Below are 18,255 nucleotides of genomic sequence, written 5' to 3'. Positions count from 1 at the left end.
ATACCGTCCAATATATGAACAATCTCGGCTGGTAGTCGAAATATATCTTCGGATAAACCTGAAAAGTCGAATTTATAGTTATTCATCATTGATATTTTTTATATAAATAAGTTTTTTGATTAAAATATATTAAGACCATATTAGAAATATTAGTTACTAGTGAATAATTTTTTTTTTCTTTATACCGACCTGCTAGCCCGCCTCGATACTGTTGATACTACTATCACCATACGAACCTGCGACCAGCCAGATCTGTCCCAGGCTAAACCCGTTAAATCGTTCTATCTTTGGCTGCCACACATTCATCGTCACCCGGGTTCCATAGATTGGTTGGCTATTATTGAAACGGCCAATTGCATACTGTTAAACAAAAAACAATCGAACAAAGTTATTTATTTATAACATACTATACATATACTGTTGATGATTTATGTAAGAAAAAACGTATTTTATAATCTTCTGAAAATAAAATTTATATGATTTGCTGCTAGACATTGAATTTCAATAAACAAACAAAATAAAATAAAATAAACCTCATAAATGACAAAAACAAAATATGACACAAGTGGCCAGCCAGGCCCATTAATCGAGCTTATAATTTAAGCCCAACAAATCAAAACCCATTAAGAGTTTATTGATTATAAACTCAAAAAGAAAAAGTTAGAATCCACCAACCAATAGAGAGTGTTGTTTGAAACCCACCAAAATGAAAACCCCTTATAGAACTTGTATGAAACCCACCAAAACAAAATTTAGAATTTGTAAGCCCACCAAAACGAGAACAGATCAAATTGCGTACCTCATGTCCATTGGTGACTCTATCCGCGGCGTTAGAGCATCATTAGTAAGGAGTACTCTCTAAGTTACTCTCAAATTAATTAAACATATAATTAATACTAATTTAAGTAAAACAACTCTAAGAGTATTTTTGCAAAATCATTCTTTTGCTAGAGAACCCAAAGAAGGTTGCTTAATCTTTAAAATAATAATTTTTAATTTGTGTTTTGTAATTATCAATTTTAAAAATATAAAATGACAAAACAATTATTAAAATTTTTATATTACATAAAACTATAGAATCTTAAACATATTAAACATATTATACAAAATTCAAAATAGTTCACATATTTTACAAAATTTAAACATTTTAAATAAAATTCAAAATAAGATTTATCGTGCGGTTGTCCCAAATTTTTGCCAGATATGCTCAATCAAGTCTTTTTCCAAACGATCATGCATTTGTGTATCATGAACGTCATTTTGAATGCCCATCATATTATTTATAGTTGTTGGCATATCTATAGAATACGATAAATCGACGTGAGAAGTTCCGCTTCCTTCTCCGTGATAGAACTCCGATGGATAGTAGAAATTGTATTCATGTCGTTCTTCTTTCACTATTATGTTATGCAAGATGATACATGCTCTCATTATTTTTCCTATTTTTCTTTTATCCCAAAAAAGTGCGGGATTTTTCAAGATTGCAAATCTTGCTTGCAAGACTTCAAATGCACGCTCTACATCTTTACGACATGCTTCTTGATTTTGAGCAAAGAGTTTTGCTTTTCGGCCACGTGGAAGTGTAATGGATTGGATGAAAGTAGCCCATTTCGGATAGATACCGTCTGTGAGGTAGTACACCATATTGTATTGCCGTCCATTGACAACGTATGTAACTCTCAGAGCTCGGCCCCCTAGGATATCATCAAACACCGGTGAGCGGTCCAAAACATTGATATCATTTAACGTACCTGGTGGTCCAAAAAATGCGTGCCAAATCCATAAATCTTGTGATGCCACAGCCTCTAGTACGATTGTCGGTTTTCCAGATCCACGTGAATATTGTCCTTTCCACGCAGTGGGACAATTCTTCCACTCCCAATGCATACAATCTATGCTCCCTACCATTCTGGGGAAACCACGATGTTCTCCAATATTCATCAATCGTTGGAGGTCTTCCGCTGTAGGTCTTCTGAGATACTCGTCTCCAAACAGATTTATAACTCCCTCAACAAAATGGAGAGGGCATTTGTGGGCGGTCGTTTCAACGAGTCGTAAATGTTCATCCATCGCATTTGCCGCACATCCGTATGCCATCATACTGATAGCTAACGTACATTTTTGAAGTGCAGAAAGACCGAGCCTTCCAGAAGCATCTCGCCTTTGTCTAAAGAATGGGACTCCATTCTCAATAGTATTAACAATACGAATGAACAATGGTTTGTTCATTCTAAAGCGACGGCGGAACATAGCTTGAGTGTAAGTTGGATTATCACTAAAATAATCATTCCATAACCGAGTGTGGCCTTCATAGCGGTCTCTATTAACGTGCACTCTTCGGATTATTGGAGCTGGAGGTACTGTCGGGTGAGTGTCGTGGTATTGAATCTCATCCACTAAACTATCAACCTCCTCCTCTACCATTTCTTCAATTTCTTGATCAGAACTCCAATTAGACATTTTTTTGGAGAAGTTTGGTTTATCTTGATATGGATTTTTGTTTTTGTTGTAAGGGTTTATGGATTTTGGTTTTTGTTGAAATGAAATGGTTTTTGTTTTGGCTTATGACACTTTGGGTTTGTTGTTGAATATTAAACAACAAGCAATTAAGAGAAGAGAAGGAGAGAGAGTCGCGAGGGAGAGAGAGTTGCAGAAAAAAAAATTCTTTTTTCTTCCAGCCAATCACCAATTGACACGCCCGAGATCCTTAGTGATTCTAAAACATCTAATATAACAATCGATGCTTAGCAAATTTGAACTATTTAGATTATATTTAATCTGTTTTATTACTAAGCAACTTATAAGCAACTCACTAAAAGATTTCAATGGAGATGACCTAAGAACGTTAATATCATTAATATGAAATGTAGAGGTATTATAAAAGCTTTACTTAAAGTAGAGTAATCTTGGCAACAAAGATAAAAACAAGATTACACTAAGTATGGTTAAGATAAGGGTGTCACCGAATCCATTAGATCATGAGATTTCTCCAACGCTTTCTATACCTTTTTGCTGTGATGGTGTTCCGCACTTCCCGGTCGATGATTTTGAAAATGAGCAGGGGCGTAATGAACTGTGAGTTAAGCTGAGGTTCACAGACGTGTTTGGCTACAACCCTTTCACCTTTCACACATGGGATGCTTTCTCAACTTGGTTGGATTTAAAGGAAAGCAGATCACCAATGTGTTCGTAGACTGGTCGCTCAAGCGGCTCATGCAATCTGGATGCCGATATCTTGTTCGAGGGACTTGATTAACAAATCAGAGACGCAACCTTGGTGAAGATATGGAGGGAAAAATTCAAGGTCCTTTGGCTAAAAGATGTTTCTGTTCTTTATGAGTTCCTGCCTTGTTTTTATAATTTTTTTTGGCAAGGGGGTGACTTTTGTATTAAGAAGCTTTTGTAAAACTTTTATCTTTATTGAAATTCACATACTTTTAAAATATATATGAAAATAGACAGACTGATTAATAAACACACGATCATGATTAAGCCTAAGTTTCTTGTAAGCAGACCATGGTAGTCTTGTAGGTGTATGCCAAAGATATTTTTATCTAAATAAAAATTAGTCTCTTTCATCTACATTAATTTGGAACGTCCAGAAATAGAAACCTGCATGCGAACCAAACTCCAACCACTCTGGATTAGTGGACAATGATGTATCTATGCATGCTTTTTATCTCTCTCTCTCTCTCTCTTGGGCAAATAAATAGATCCATCATCCATGATTCCATGTAATATGCTTATCGTTTTTTTCGGTAAAAGGTATGCTTATTGTTTAAATTTGTACGTAATGTTATTTTATTTTATTTTTATAAGTTTTACAAAGTTAAAAGAAAAACACTACTAACGCATCAATAATTGGTCACTATACTTTCTTTACATGTATTGGGAACTTTGTTAGAACATCACCATCCGGAGGAAATCACTAAAAATGGGATTTTCACATTTAATTAAATATTCTAATATAATCCCGTTATCTAATTAAAATTTATTATTTAAATGTTTTAGTGACAAATTAGTGGGGACTGGGGAGGCTCTTGAAGGTTTCTCATGAGTTCTCTTTTGAGAATCTATCTCTCTCTCCTTAATTCTTTCTTTCTTTTTAATTTTTTGTCACCCATCTCTTCCATTTCCATCCAATGATTTTAAGAAAACTAATTAGTACAGTATCTGTTAAGAAAAGCCATTATATATATATATATATATATATTGGTTTAGTAAAAAGCCGTTATAGTTGCGAACGAAGAGTTAATAATAGTGAATCAGTGATGATCTGTCGAAAACGTATAATGACTAGATGGTACGACGCAGAAACAAACATTGTCAAAAAAATATTAGGAATACTTCCGGGCACAATAATAGAGACAGCTCTTTTCACCATACTTTCCGACGCCGATGGAGTTTTGGCTCGCCGGCGTCGGGATATCTTTAGCTTTTCTCGACTCTTTAACAATTCTCAACGAGCTTTCTTTCTCTTAGTTCTTCTGTTACCTTGGAACTCCTCCTTCCCTGCACCTTGCTTCCACAAAGCTCCATTGCATGACGAGACCATAAAGAGTCTTCCGGTGAACCTCTTATACCTCGTCTGGAACTTTTTCTGGCCAGCGTTATCGATGAAGGAGGATTGTCTCTTGTCTTCTCACTCTTTAACTGTTATATCTAAGATTTGACTCTCAAAGATCTATAAATCTAAAGAGTTTAAATCTTTCGCAGTCCTCGTCGCTTCTTATCTCTACCGGATCCCCTCGAAGTCAAATATGTCATCTCCCTTGGTTTGGAGCTCTGCCTTGACACCGGAGCCGGTGATGATTTTTACGGCGGAAGGATTATCCCTTACCTTGCCAAGTTTCCGTCCCACCGCCCCCTCTCCGTACAGCCGCAGCGGCACTCTCAGCACCTCCCCAACTGAAGCAACTCTAGGGTTTCACTTGTTGGGCCATTCTTTATGCTGCGGCCCACTACCTTTGTCTCAGTCCATTGCCAAAAATCGCAGCCCACCTACATTTCACTACAGGGCCAGGTTTGATTACTTCATTTCATCTCCAAGCCCATTTATTAGTTTGTTCTGTTTTCACGGCTTGATCAACCGAAGACTTTGTTCATGCCCTGAAGCGACAAACAATACAAGGTGCTTTGAGCATTCTTTTCAAAATCTGTTGTTAAATTGCCCTTTGACTAAAGTCTATGAAACTTTAAGTGGGGAAACCATCGATGAACATTTGTTTTTGAAGGCTCTTTCACTAGCGCATCTGGTTCCTCTATCCGAGATCCAGGTCCATTTATCCCGGTCTATCCTTTCATACATATACATGTCGGTTATTATCTTCATCAACTATCCCTTGAAGCAGCTTGAAACCAACTCAATCCAGCGGCCACAACCAGAAGTTGTGATTCCCGTGTTTTTGCTTCAACTCTCTCGAACCCTGAAATTTTTTCCAAGATCCCGATCTAGGGTAGAAGCATGTGGGTCAATTGACCTGATGAAATTTTAAATTTAGTTGAATTTTCAGGAAAAAAATTGATTCTGGTGAAATTTTAAATTTAGTTGAATTTTTAGGAAAAAAATTAAATAGACCCTGATAAAATAGTAGAATTAACCCCTATAAAAAAAATTAATAACACAATTGACCTTTTAAATTATATTTTGACCCTGATGACTTAAATTCTTAGCTCCGCCACTGACTATGGTACGACTCGAACCCGGTCATCTATGTGTATAACAACTATGCACCAATCATAATTTTTCACTGTACCACCACACGTCCGTTATGATCACGTGTTTTAAAGATGTGTAATTCATATTAGGATCTTCTTTATATTACAACGCTAGTATTTTACTTTACGAACCTTAATACATATACATAACTTCACGTAAATGCAATGTGTACATATAACGTCATTCTTTTTGAAAAATGAGAACATACACCCCCAAAAGAAAAAGAAAAAAAGTTGACATATATATAGAGATTATCATATATTAAAATATATTAATATATTTTGTTGCGCAAGTATAATATTTAAGAATATCTACAAAAAATTAGTGTTATTTTTAGGCTAAAATTTGTTGCAATAACTCAATATATTACTGTAAATTCGAGAATGTAATAAATTTGAGACACATTTTTATATGTTGCTATTTGAATGCTGAAAATTGGTATTTGTTGCGTATATATTGCAAAATTTGCAATGAATAAACTTTTTGCTATTTTGTCGTATCAATGCAACATTATTTTTGTAGTATATTTGTCATAAAATCGTGACGTATGTTTGTAACTTTTGTTTGTTATAAATGATTACCACATAAAAATATATGAATGTATACATTATTATTTTTATTTTGTCAACCAAATAATAAATTTTTAAAAAATTATCGATTAGTTGTCCAAATTAGAGGAAAAAAATTTTCAAAAGAAACTACAGATATAATGGAACACAAAACACGGGCAAAACAAACCGCCTTCGAATTTGATGCCCACGGGATCCAAGAGATGAAGAACAGTGGGAAGGACTCCTTGAGTAAAGTAAACTCATCAAGGCGGTTGGAAAAAGACGACCAACCTTCAAGGAACTGCACTATATTGAATAACTCAGCACAATCTGTTACAATATTTTTATAGAAAGTATTTGTTGCAAAAGAGTTATAAATAGTTATAACTACAGTGGCAATTGTGTCACATAAATTGTCTCATGTCTTTACTATTATTTTCTTGCAAAATAGCACTTATTATTGTAAATTTGCATATTTTTATATGTCGTAATAATATTGCTAATTTGTAAGGAAAATATAAAACAGAAAAATTTATCGCTATTTTGCAAGAATTGTAGTAAATTGTCACGTGCATTGATTATTACAAAAATATTGGAAAAAATGTTACAAATTCCTAATAAATTCTATCATTGCAAAAATATTGTTGCAATAACACTATTTTTTTGTAGTGAATTATCATATACCACTAAAGAATTATGTTAGATAATACATCTTTTTCGTCTAATACACTTTTTTTTTTTTTTTTTTTTTTTTTTTTTTTTTTTTTNTTTTCAAATTTCCCTTTTTTTTTTTTTTTTTTTTTTTTTTTTTTTTTTTTGTGTGGCTACGCCACTTGTGTTGGTGAACCTATTTTGTGGAAACACGTTTTCATATAGTCGACACCACCGGTTGGGACTAAACATAGCAATCCACTAACACAAAAACAAATTTTCCGACACAACTAAAGATAGAGTTATTCCTTCTCCTTTATTGTTTATGTAACAGACTCAGAAAGTTAAAAGCTCTTGATTAAGCATGTAAATATAAAAGGGATCATGTACGTAATCGAGGCAAATAAGCTTCTGTACAGAAATCAAAGGAGAAGGACGTACATTTTTATATGTGAGTTAATAAACGAAGGAAATCAACACATCAACTTAATGATATTTTGGAGTATTATTTTTGTAAATAACATGCTATTTAGTTCATAACTAATTAATAAATTAGTCCAAAGTATTCTAGCTACAACAAAACCGCTCAAATGTGTAATCCTCTCGACCAACGCGATTTCCAATATTTCTCTATCCCCAACTTATTTCTCAATCATTTGTTGTAATCAGTACCATAAAAAGAACACTTCATTATTATTCTTAAAAAACAAAAATTGAAAGTTTAATTGCGTTGCAGTAGATTAAACCATTTTGCTAGAAATATAAAGTTTATAACGTTTATAATTCTACGTGTCCATGCTCCAAGTCCAACCAACCTTCTCCAAGATGTAACTTCCACTCTAAGAAACTTCAAAACCAAGCAAAAAACCCCACCAAATCCCGAAAACCCAATTCCTCCTAAAACGAACACGACACTACTCTATAGTCTCTATGCCTATATGTTTGTATATATTAACTATACACAAACAATTAATGATCGCATCGATAAGCAAAAAGACCAACAAATTTTTTGATAAACCATGGTTTCGAAACCGCTATTATTCTTCGTGCTGCATCTCACGGTGGCATTGGTCGTGTTTCAGACCGGATCTCTAGTCACAGCGGAAGAGGAAGGTTCCGAGACTTCTAGTTCAGCGATAAAGCCTCTGGTGAAGATTGTGAAGGGCAAAAAGCTATGCGACAAAGGATGGGAATGTAAAGGATGGTCCGCGTATTGTTGCAACCATACAATCTCCGATTTCTTTGACACATATCAATTCGAAGAACTATTCTCTAAGCGTAACAGTCCGGTGGCTCACGCCGTCGGTTTTTGGGATTACCGATCATTCATCACCGCGGCCGCTGAGTATCAGCCTCTTGGGTTCGGTACTACCGGCGAGAAACTTCAAGGGATGAAGGAAGTCGCTGCGTTTCTTGGCCACGTTGGAAGCAAAACCTCATGTAAGTTTACGACATTTTTATGATCCAAACCGGTTTGTTAACCGGGAATTGGAATCGCTAATAACCGGTACAATCATTCGATTTTAAAGGCGGGTACGGGGTTGCAACGGGCGGACCATTAGCTTGGGGATTGTGTTACAACAAGGAGATGAGTCCTGATCAGCTATATTGCGACGATTACTATAAATTGACGTATCCTTGTACTCCCGGAGTCTCGTACCACGGTCGAGGAGCTTTACCGGTTTACTGGTACGTAGTCTTACAATTAAACAATTCTGGTTTACTCTAATTTAATTCCCCGGTTCAACTTCGTTTACGTTGATCTGGTTTTAGGAATTACAATTATGGTCAAACCGGGGAAGCATTGAAAATGGACCTACTGAGTCACCCAGAGTATCTCGAGAACAATGCCACGTTGGCGTTTCAAGCGGCGATTTGGCGGTGGATGACGCCAGCGAAGAAGCATTTGCCGTCAGCGCACGACGTATTCGTCGGGAAATGGAAGCCGACGAAGAACGACACGGCGTCGAAACGAACCCCCGGGTTTGGAGCCACCATCAACGTTCTTTACGGCGATCAAATCTGCAATAGCGGATTCGATAACGATGAGATGAACAACATCGTTTCTCACTACTTGTATTATCTTGATCTGATAGGCGTTGGACGAGAAGAAGCTGGTCCTCACGAGTTTCTATCATGCGCCGATCAAGAGCCGTTCACTTCCTCCTCTGTTCCTCCGACATCTGGTTCCTCTTCTTGAGTGATGTTTTTATGAAATATGGTTCGGTTGACTTTTGAAAAAGAACTCGAGTTCGGTGTATATGTGTTTTGACTTTTGCATGGGGTTGGTTTTTATATATTTTGTAAAAATATACGTACGAATTAAAATATTTTCCACACCAAAAAGGATAAAGATAAAATCCTAGTTCGAACAAAAGAAGACGCTATATGTTTTGATGGATCCGAAAACTGTATTACAAAATTTTACGATCCAAAATTCAGAAATGTTTTATTTATTTATCATAAAGAATGTGTCACTTTGAACCAACAACGGACTTGATAACTATGGTGGCGGTGATATCGTTCAATTTTCCCGAATGAATATTTTGTTTTGGTTAAGATCGGATAGGATTGGTTTGTTTGGGTTGAAGCACCTCTAGCACAAAAATTTAATAATTTTACCTTTAACCAAAAAAAGTTAATGATCTTACATAAAATTTTCATTAAATATGTAATTTTACCTTTAACCAAAAAAAAGTTAATGATCATAATATGTAATTTTCATTATATTTCAATTTATTTTTTATATCAATTTTAAAATCAAAGAAAATCTGTACCATATACCTAATTTTAAACAAAATTTTCCAATATTGAATTATGAAATTAAAATTTTGCATTTAACTTAAGATATTGATTGATCATAATGATAATATATCCAAAAAATTATCTTTAACCATATATATTCACAAGTGTCAAACACTTTTTCAAGTTTTAAGTTCTCATTTGTGATCATTATCTGTAAATATTTACATATTCATAAATGTAAATGAATTTTTCCCCCAGAAAAGACAAATTTGACCAAAAATATGGAAAATCAATTAATAATAATAATAATAATAATAATAATAATAATAATAAATTAAAGATCATAATTATATAAATAGAGTCAATCTCCAAGAAATACCTCAACAGAGTTCATAGAAAAAATTATTATGGATAGTACGAAAACTTTGGTGATTTGTTTCCTTGCAATGATATTTGCAGTTTCATTGTCTAGCCACAATGTTTTGGCTTCAGGTATATTTCAAGTTTGGTTCAGTTTTATTTTGCAAATTAATAGAGATCATGTCAAAAGCTATATTTAATTTAAATATCTATGTAGAATTTGAATTGACCATGTTTTTGTTTTCTATGTATATATAGACATGCATTCAAAAGTTTTTGTTAAATTTTTATCATTTGGACATGTTATATAACTATCTTTTTATTGAAATGTTATATAAGATTAATTTACAAATGTTTGCATCGATTGTTTAGAAAAATTTTCATTTGACAACTGCCGTACGCCATGTTCAGAATTCTATGGACGGGAGGAATGTATGAAAGACTGTAATAATATTGGATTTAAAGGTGGAGACTGTGGTTCTCCTTGTATTCCATGTCCTGTGAAATGTTGTTGCCAATTATAATACACTTATATATGCTCTCTCTCTCTCTCAAATTTGACGATTCTAAGATCGTATATATATTCTCTAAAATATTGGATTTAATTTGTATTTTGCTTTTAAAAATAAATTCAATAAAATAATAAACAGTTTATTATAATAAATTTCTCTTGAAATCTGCTATATAATAAACCTTATACTAAACCTAACGTAAATAGATAAAATTCATTACAACTCTTATCATATAACCTCTCGCGAGCAATAACTCAATATTATCATATTACTATAGTATATGTTTGAAGATGAAGATGGAGAGATATTAATATTAGTCAAAGTTACAATATAAGATAAAATTTAGAAAATCCATTAGTTAAGAACAAAATCGTTGGTTTTAAGCAAATAATGTCAGAAGAGTTTACGATGTTTGACATCATAAGAATTTTTCGTATCAAATTTATCTAGTGGTTGAAACTTGATCAGTCAAACCGGCAAACTTATGGCCTGGACACCAACAGGGCCGGTTCTACACACATATGCGGGGAGTGCATTTGCACAAGGTTCATTTTTAAAATAAAATAAAAAAAATTTAAACATTGGAAATAAGAGCTTATTTCTTTTTTTCAGCTCAGGGTAGGGACACCAGCCTAGTTAATTATACTAGTAAATATTTATAGAATTGTGTTCTAAATTAAATGTCAACCGACGTTTGCCTTAGAAAAGAAAAAAAATCGATGATATTTCAGATTGTAACATTGCTCTCTCCAAGCTATATCTCTCGATCACTCAATGATGAAACGCTTTCGCGTTATTGCAATGAAAGAAATAGTCCTCAAAACCTTAACATAAATTTTGAGACCTCTTCCAATTAATCTTTCGCTTACTATGATACAAAAGAGTGAGTAGTATATACGCTTGTTTAGACTGTGGAGCTGGAGAAGGGAGCATATGGGAAAATGTTTACTTAAAGATATAATTGAGGAAAAAGAAGCTGGTTAGTGGTTAGTATGACGATCGATAATTATGTTCAAGCTCCAAGTAAAGGAGATGTGAAGGCAATTAGCTCACATCTTAATTATTGAATGAAACATGAGTTGGTTTGTAGACTTTAATTATGCCCAGCTGAGGTTATTTAAGATATCATTTTAAGTCATAAGGGACGATAAATAAATTTAAAAAAATAAGCAAGCAAGAAAAATTAAAAAAATCAGGAAAACAAAACAAGCAAGAAGCCAAGAACAACATCCGAAAATAGATAGAAGAGTCGAATCCCATATAAGATAAACTGTGATCGCATGTCTCGATTTGAGGTGTCAAACGGACGGCCCACGTTCGTTTGAAACACTCGAGTTACTCTGAAATGCATTTTATTAAAATTGTATTCTTGTTCTTCATTTATTTTTATTTTGATTATGTCTGTTTGTTGACTTTTGGGGTGTAGTTATTAAAGAAGATAAATAAGTAAAACGAGTATGCAAACCCCTAATCAGAATGTTGATAACATAAAATCATGCGAACAAATTATCATTAGAAAAAAAAAGAGATTGGCAAACTATACCGTTCTTGAATATGATTTGCAAAATGTCTAAAAGAAAAGAAAAAAATGCAGACTATACTTTATCTCTATCACTGATTAATTATTTATAAGAATACCAAAATCTTACCAAATCGTATATAGCCAAATCATGATTAGAATATATTTGAACTAGTTAACTACTAATTACATGTTTTTTTTAAATAGACTAATTCGGAAAGTTACGTTCAAACTGTCTAATCGATCGTACTAAAGATAGCGGTTATAAACCTTTTTGTTTTTGGAGTAAAATAAAACCCGTTATAGTTGCCACTTGCCAGCAAAGATTCTATAATGAAGATTAATTATATGTAGCATAATGTAGATGACTGGATGTAACGACTCGAACCGTATTATCTACATATAACTATGCCCATACACTACAAAAAAAAAGATGGTTTTACATCATTTATTTCATTAGTTTGTATCATTTTTAAATGATTTTAATATAATTTGCATCAGTTAAATAAATAATTTACATTTTGTTGATGCAAATAATTTGTATCATTTGACATAAATATTTATTTCAATTACTGAACTGATGTTCATTTACATCACTTATAAAAATGTTATAAGTATTAAATCATTTTTACTAAATTGATATAAAATATTTGCATCATTTATCAAAACTAATGTTAAATAGTTATATCATTTTTAAAAGCATGATGTTAAAATCAATATTATAATAAATTGTATGAAAATAATTTTTCCTTTAGTATAATATTTAATTATTTATATTTTCAATCATACTTGTTTATATATTTTTATTATAATTTATAATATATATTATTTCTACTATATTTGCGTTGGGGCCCACAATTAGTTGTTATCCCCACTAAATTTAAGTATTGACAAGGTTTAAGTATTTATAATAAATAGTTTTTTACCATTCCTTTAAAAGTTGTCGATGTGGGATTATAAAAATCCCTCATAATTGCCAACGAAAAAAATAAAACATTTTTTGAAAAAATTGAAAATAAGTAATTATTTTAATTCATTAATTCTTTCTTAGGCCTTTTATTGATAATAAATAAATAAGTAACTGTATTAGAAATTAAATGATGTAAAGCAATTTACATAAGTGACTTTTAATTCTTGCTATTGTAAATTAACATCAGTTTTATTGATGTAAATTTTGTATCATATTAAAAAGTGATTTTAATAAAAATTGATAGATTCATCAATAATGTGAATCTATAATATATATTATTTGTTTTAAAAGTGATACAAACGAATATAGGTTAAATCAATTTTATTTAATTGATGTCAAATTAGTTAACTAAAACATCACTTAAGTAACTGATGCTAAATCAATTTTATTTGTTTCATTTTTAAATAAGTAATTTAAAACAAGGTTATTTAATTTTGTGATACAATTTAAGTGATACAATACACTCATTTTTTTGTAGTGATATGACTATATGACTCACGCCTTGGTTACGCCACTTAAGCTCAGGATTGTTCGACTTCTTGGCCTGGTAATAAACAGGGTGATTTCCTCCTATTGTGAAATCCTGAAGTGGTTGGAACTTTCGGACAATGCAATTTCTATGTTGCACATATAAATAGTTTTTCCAAAACCGTTCTCGATAAAATAGCCAGATCCCATTTGTGTTGTCATGTGCCGGCCAAAGTGTTCCTACTTGGTAATTTCATCGCCCCACCCCACTTTCACTGTGTAATAAGTTTGGATGGTGAAATGAATGACCGACTGACTCGAGAACACCATGTTCAAGGACCACACCCATTCACCAATTCCAAGCTTTTCATATTACAATTTTTTTGTGTGTGTGTACATTTGTGTATATTTATTGATTAGGAAGTATTTATGTAATAAACAAAATGATATGGATAATGTAACCTTCCACATCTTAATGGAAGATAAAGTTATTCAAGCTTTTCTCTCTCTCTCGGGTAAAATAATAGATCCATGCAATGCTTATTAGTTTTGTAATGTCTATTTTATTTTATTTTGATTACTTTTAATAATGTTCATTAGAACACTTTTAAAAAGTCACAAAAAAACCACTAACAACAGCCGTATTGGAAGTTTTCACCCAATATTTTACAATTATCTATAGTAATACAAAAAAAAGGAGAATTTTAGAGACGCTAAAGACATTTTTTTACAGCTATTATCAATTCAATTGACGGAGAAAATAGCCAAAATCAATTTAGATAATTTGTCGAATGCTTTTTTATATCCAATCTATGATACGATACATTTATTAATCTGAACTAACTGATAATTTAAATTTTTTACCTAAACTTTATAAATTTAGCCGATTACAATATTTTTATAAACGGTGTTAGTTGACTGTTTAATGGCGCTGAGTCAGACACCGACAAGATAACCATATGACATGTAGGCATCAAAACAACGTCATTTTGATAGGTCAAATAAAAGTAAAATAAATCAGAGCCAAAATGTAGTTACAAGAATTTGAACCTAAATGCGTCGGTGGTTCATGAAAACTGTAGAAATCAATATTTAATCATGCATATTTACAATTAAAGTTTTGTTCATGAAAACTATAGAAATCAATATGTTTCGTGGTTAAGGTGCTAGTGTGTTAGACTGTGTTTTCTTAGGTTCAAATTCTTGTAACTACATTTTGTTTTAGTTTTATTTGAGCTATCAAAATGACGTTGTTTTGATGTCTACATGCTACATGGTCACTTCATTGCGGTTTGAATAGCATCGTTAAGCGATTAACTAACACTGTTTATAAAAGTGTTGAAACCAGCTAAAAAGTTTTAAGTTTAACGTAAAAAATTTAAATTATTAGACGGTTCAGATTGATAAATGCATGATATGATAAATTTGATATATAAAATAGCTTTATGCAAATAATCTGAATCGATTTTGACCATTTTCCCGTCAAGATGCAACTCAATTAGTTATTAATAAAATGATAATAAAAATGTTATTTTTTAACTCACCGATGAGGACACTCACTGACTCACACATCAATAATTGGTCCTGATTAGCTCTATTGGGATGATTATGATAAATTGACGTATCCTTGTATTCCTGGAGTCTGTCGAGGAGCTTTGCCGGTTTATTGGTACGTCGTTTCAATCAAACAATTCTGGTTTACTCCAATTTAATTACCCGGTTCAACTTCGTTTTCGTTGGTTTGATTTTAGGAATTACAATTATGGTGAAACCGGGGAAGCTTTGTAAATGGACCTAAAGTCACACAGAGTATCTCGAGAACAACTCCACGTTGGGGTTTCAGGCGGCGATTTGGCGGTGGATGACGCCACCGAAAAAGCATTTGCAGTCAGCGCACAGCGGACTCGTGGGGAAATGGAAGCCGACGAAGCACGACACGGCGTCGAAAAGAACCCCCGGGTTCAGAGGAGCTATCATAAACGTTCTTCACGGCGATCAAATCTGCAACAGCGGATTCGATAACGATGAGATGAACAACATCGTTTCTCACTACTTGTATTATCTTGATCTGATAGGCGTTGGACGAGAAGAAGCTGGTCCTCACGAGTTTCTATATCGTGCGCCGATCAAGAGCCTTCACTTCCTCCTCTGCTCCTCCGACCTCTGGTTCCTCTTCTTGAGTGATGTTTTTATGAAATATGGTTCGGTTGACTTTTGAAAAAGAACTCGAGTTCGGTGTATATGTGTTTTGACTTTTGCATGGGGTTGGTTTTTAAATACTTTGTAAAAATATACGTACGATTTACAATATTTTCCACACCAGAAGGTTAAGATAAAAATCCTAGTTCGATCAAAAGAAGGGCTTTATGTTTTAATGGATCCGAAAACTCCATTCACAAAATTTAACGATCCAAAATTCAGAAATGTTTTATTATAATAAAGAAGGTGTCACTTTGAACCAACAACGGACTTGATAACTATTGTGGCGGTGATATGGTTCAATTTTCCGAATGAATATTTTGTTTTGGTTAAGATCGGATAGGATTGGTTTGTTTGGGTTGAAGCACCTCTAGCACAAAAATTTAATGATCTAACCTTTAACCAAAAAAAGTTAATGATCTTACATATAATATGTAATTTTCATTTCAGTTTATTTTTTTATATCAATTTTAAAATCAAAGACAATTTATACCATATACCTAATTATAAACAAAATTTTCCAATATTGAATTATGAAATTAAATTTAGCATTTAACTTAAGATATTGATTGATCATAATGATAATATATCCAACAAATTGTCTTCAAACCATATATATTCACAAGTGTCAAATACTTTTTGAAGTTTTAAGTTCTCATTTATGATCATTATCTGTAAATATTTACATATTCATAAATGTAAATGAATTTTTTCCCAAAAAAAAAAGACAACTTTGACCAAAAAGATGGAAAATCAATTAATAATAATAAAAAATTAAAGACCATAAGCTATATAAATAGAGTCAATCCTCCAAGATCTGGAAAAATATAAACATTTAGATACCTCAATAGAGTTCATAAAAAAAATTACTATGGGTAGTACAAGAACTTTGGTGATTTGTTTTCTTGTAATGATATTGGCAGTTTCATTGTCTAGCCACAACATTTTGGCTTCAGGTATATTTAAAGTTTGGTTTAGTTTTATTTTGCAAATTAACAAAAAGAACATGTCAAAAGCTATATTTAATTTAAATATCTATGTAGAATTTGAATTGACCATGTTTTTGTTTTCTATTTATATATAGACATGCATTCAAAAGTTTGTGTTAAAATTTTATCATTTGGACATGTTATATAACTATCTTTTTATTGAAATGTTATATAAGATTAATTTACACATGTTTGTATCGATTGTGTAGAAAATTTTTCATTTGACAACTGCCATGGGCCGTGTTCGGAATACTACGGACGGGAGGAATGTAATAACAACTGTAAAAATGCTGGATTTAAAAGTGGAGACTGTGGTTCTCCTTGTATTCCATGTCCTGTGAAATGTTGTTGCCAAAAGTAGTACAGTTATATATGCTCTCTCTCTCAAATTTGACGATTCTAAGATCGTATATATATATTCTCTAAAATATTGGATTTAATTTGTATCTTGCTTTTACAAATAAATGCAATATTAAATAATCTGTGATGATGCATTTACCGTAGAATAATTAACTAAAAGCAATTAATTACCATCCAAAGCTATCAAGGAAATGTGATTATATATACGCCAATGAAAGCACAATTATTACAACACTAGGATTTAATCCGCGGTACACCGCGGGACAATATTTTTAATTTTAAAATTTTAAAATTTTAAAATTTATAGTATTTATTTGTTATTTTATTAATTTTAAAAATATAAATTTTTATAGGTATTTGATATAAGTATTAAAAGTATAGATTTTTATAGTGTTTTCAAGGTTTTAACCCGTGTTGTATATTTATAGTCTAGTAATACATTTATCTCCTGGTACACATCTAAAAGTGTCACCAATCCCACCAATTCCACTCTTATTTAATCCGCAATACACCGCAGGACAATATTTGGTGATTTAACCCGCAGTACACCGCGGGATAAATTTGTTACTCAAACGATGTTGTGTCATTAAAACGGAATAAGTCCTACAGTCACCAAACATCTATTAAAATGGATTTTGAGATTTTTATGGGATTAATCATTTAATGCATAGAGTTGTTTTAGGAACAAACAGAATATATATATATATATATATATATATATATTCAACCTTTGTATGACAATAAACGTTTAAAATTAGGTTGGTTTAAATAGATCCATTAATTGACTTTTTACAAATGTTATTTTAGGAAAATCTGTAGGGGTTAATAGATGTTGTAAAGATATTTATGGCAATGAACGTATCAAATTAGGTCGTTTTAAATAGTTCATTAATTGAGTTTCTACGAAATGTTATTTTAGGAAATTGATAGGGGTTAATGTTGTAAATAAAACAAAGTAATTAAGAAAAACAAAAAAGGCATAACACAAAATGTACTTCAAAAATGTTAATATAGATTAAGTAGATAAGAGAAAAAGAAAGAACAATTCGAAAAAAATGATACCCCGAAAATATATTCGGTATTTCCCAAATTTTTTATAAAATTTATTGCATAGAGTGAACAAAAAAGCTCCCAGGCACGGGAACCGAAACCCCTTTCTCAACCATGTCTTCCGGCGCCGGTGAGACCTCTGTTCGTCGGCGTCGGGGGGGG

At 32.3% G+C, this 18,255-nt stretch overlaps 1 protein-coding gene, 1 long non-coding RNA gene and 1 pseudogene across 2 annotated transcripts; all 3 read left to right on the top strand.

The window, feature by feature from the left end:
* On the top strand, nucleotides 7,891-9,322 carry LOC104765537 (chitinase-like protein 2). The gene is made up of 3 exons (XM_010489262.2): nucleotides 7,891-8,361; nucleotides 8,451-8,610; nucleotides 8,695-9,322. Exons 1-3 carry the CDS (start codon nucleotides 7,941-7,943, stop codon nucleotides 9,119-9,121), a joined length of 1,008 nt encoding a protein of 335 aa, XP_010487564.1. The 5' UTR covers nucleotides 7,891-7,940; the 3' UTR covers nucleotides 9,122-9,322.
* On the top strand, nucleotides 11,023-15,814 carry LOC109130797 (annotated as a pseudogene).
* LOC104765535 lies at nucleotides 16,533-17,177 on the top strand. Its single transcript, XR_763894.2, has 2 exons — nucleotides 16,533-16,650; nucleotides 16,893-17,177. It is a non-coding gene; the product is annotated as an uncharacterized LOC104765535 (long non-coding RNA).

The sequence above is a fragment of the Camelina sativa genome, chromosome 19 (assembly GCF_000633955.1).
Source record: "Camelina sativa cultivar DH55 chromosome 19, Cs, whole genome shotgun sequence".
Lineage (NCBI taxonomy): Eukaryota > Viridiplantae > Streptophyta > Magnoliopsida > Brassicales > Brassicaceae > Camelina > Camelina sativa.
Note: the sequence above shows the minus strand (reverse complement) of the source record. Positions and strands in the feature narration are given on the sequence as shown.

Excerpts from the sequence above, each read along its gene's own strand:
- LOC104765537 (XM_010489262.2), top strand. The coding sequence starts at position 7,941 with ATGGTTTCGAAACCGCTATTATTCTTCGTGCTGCATCTCACGGTGGCA. Across the intron at positions 8,362-8,450 it reads CGTTGGAAGCAAAACCTCAT|GCGGGTACGGGGTTGCAACG; the intron begins GTAAGTTTACGA and ends TCGATTTTAAAG. Across the intron at positions 8,611-8,694 it reads GGAGCTTTACCGGTTTACTG|GAATTACAATTATGGTCAAA; the intron begins GTACGTAGTCTT and ends ATCTGGTTTTAG.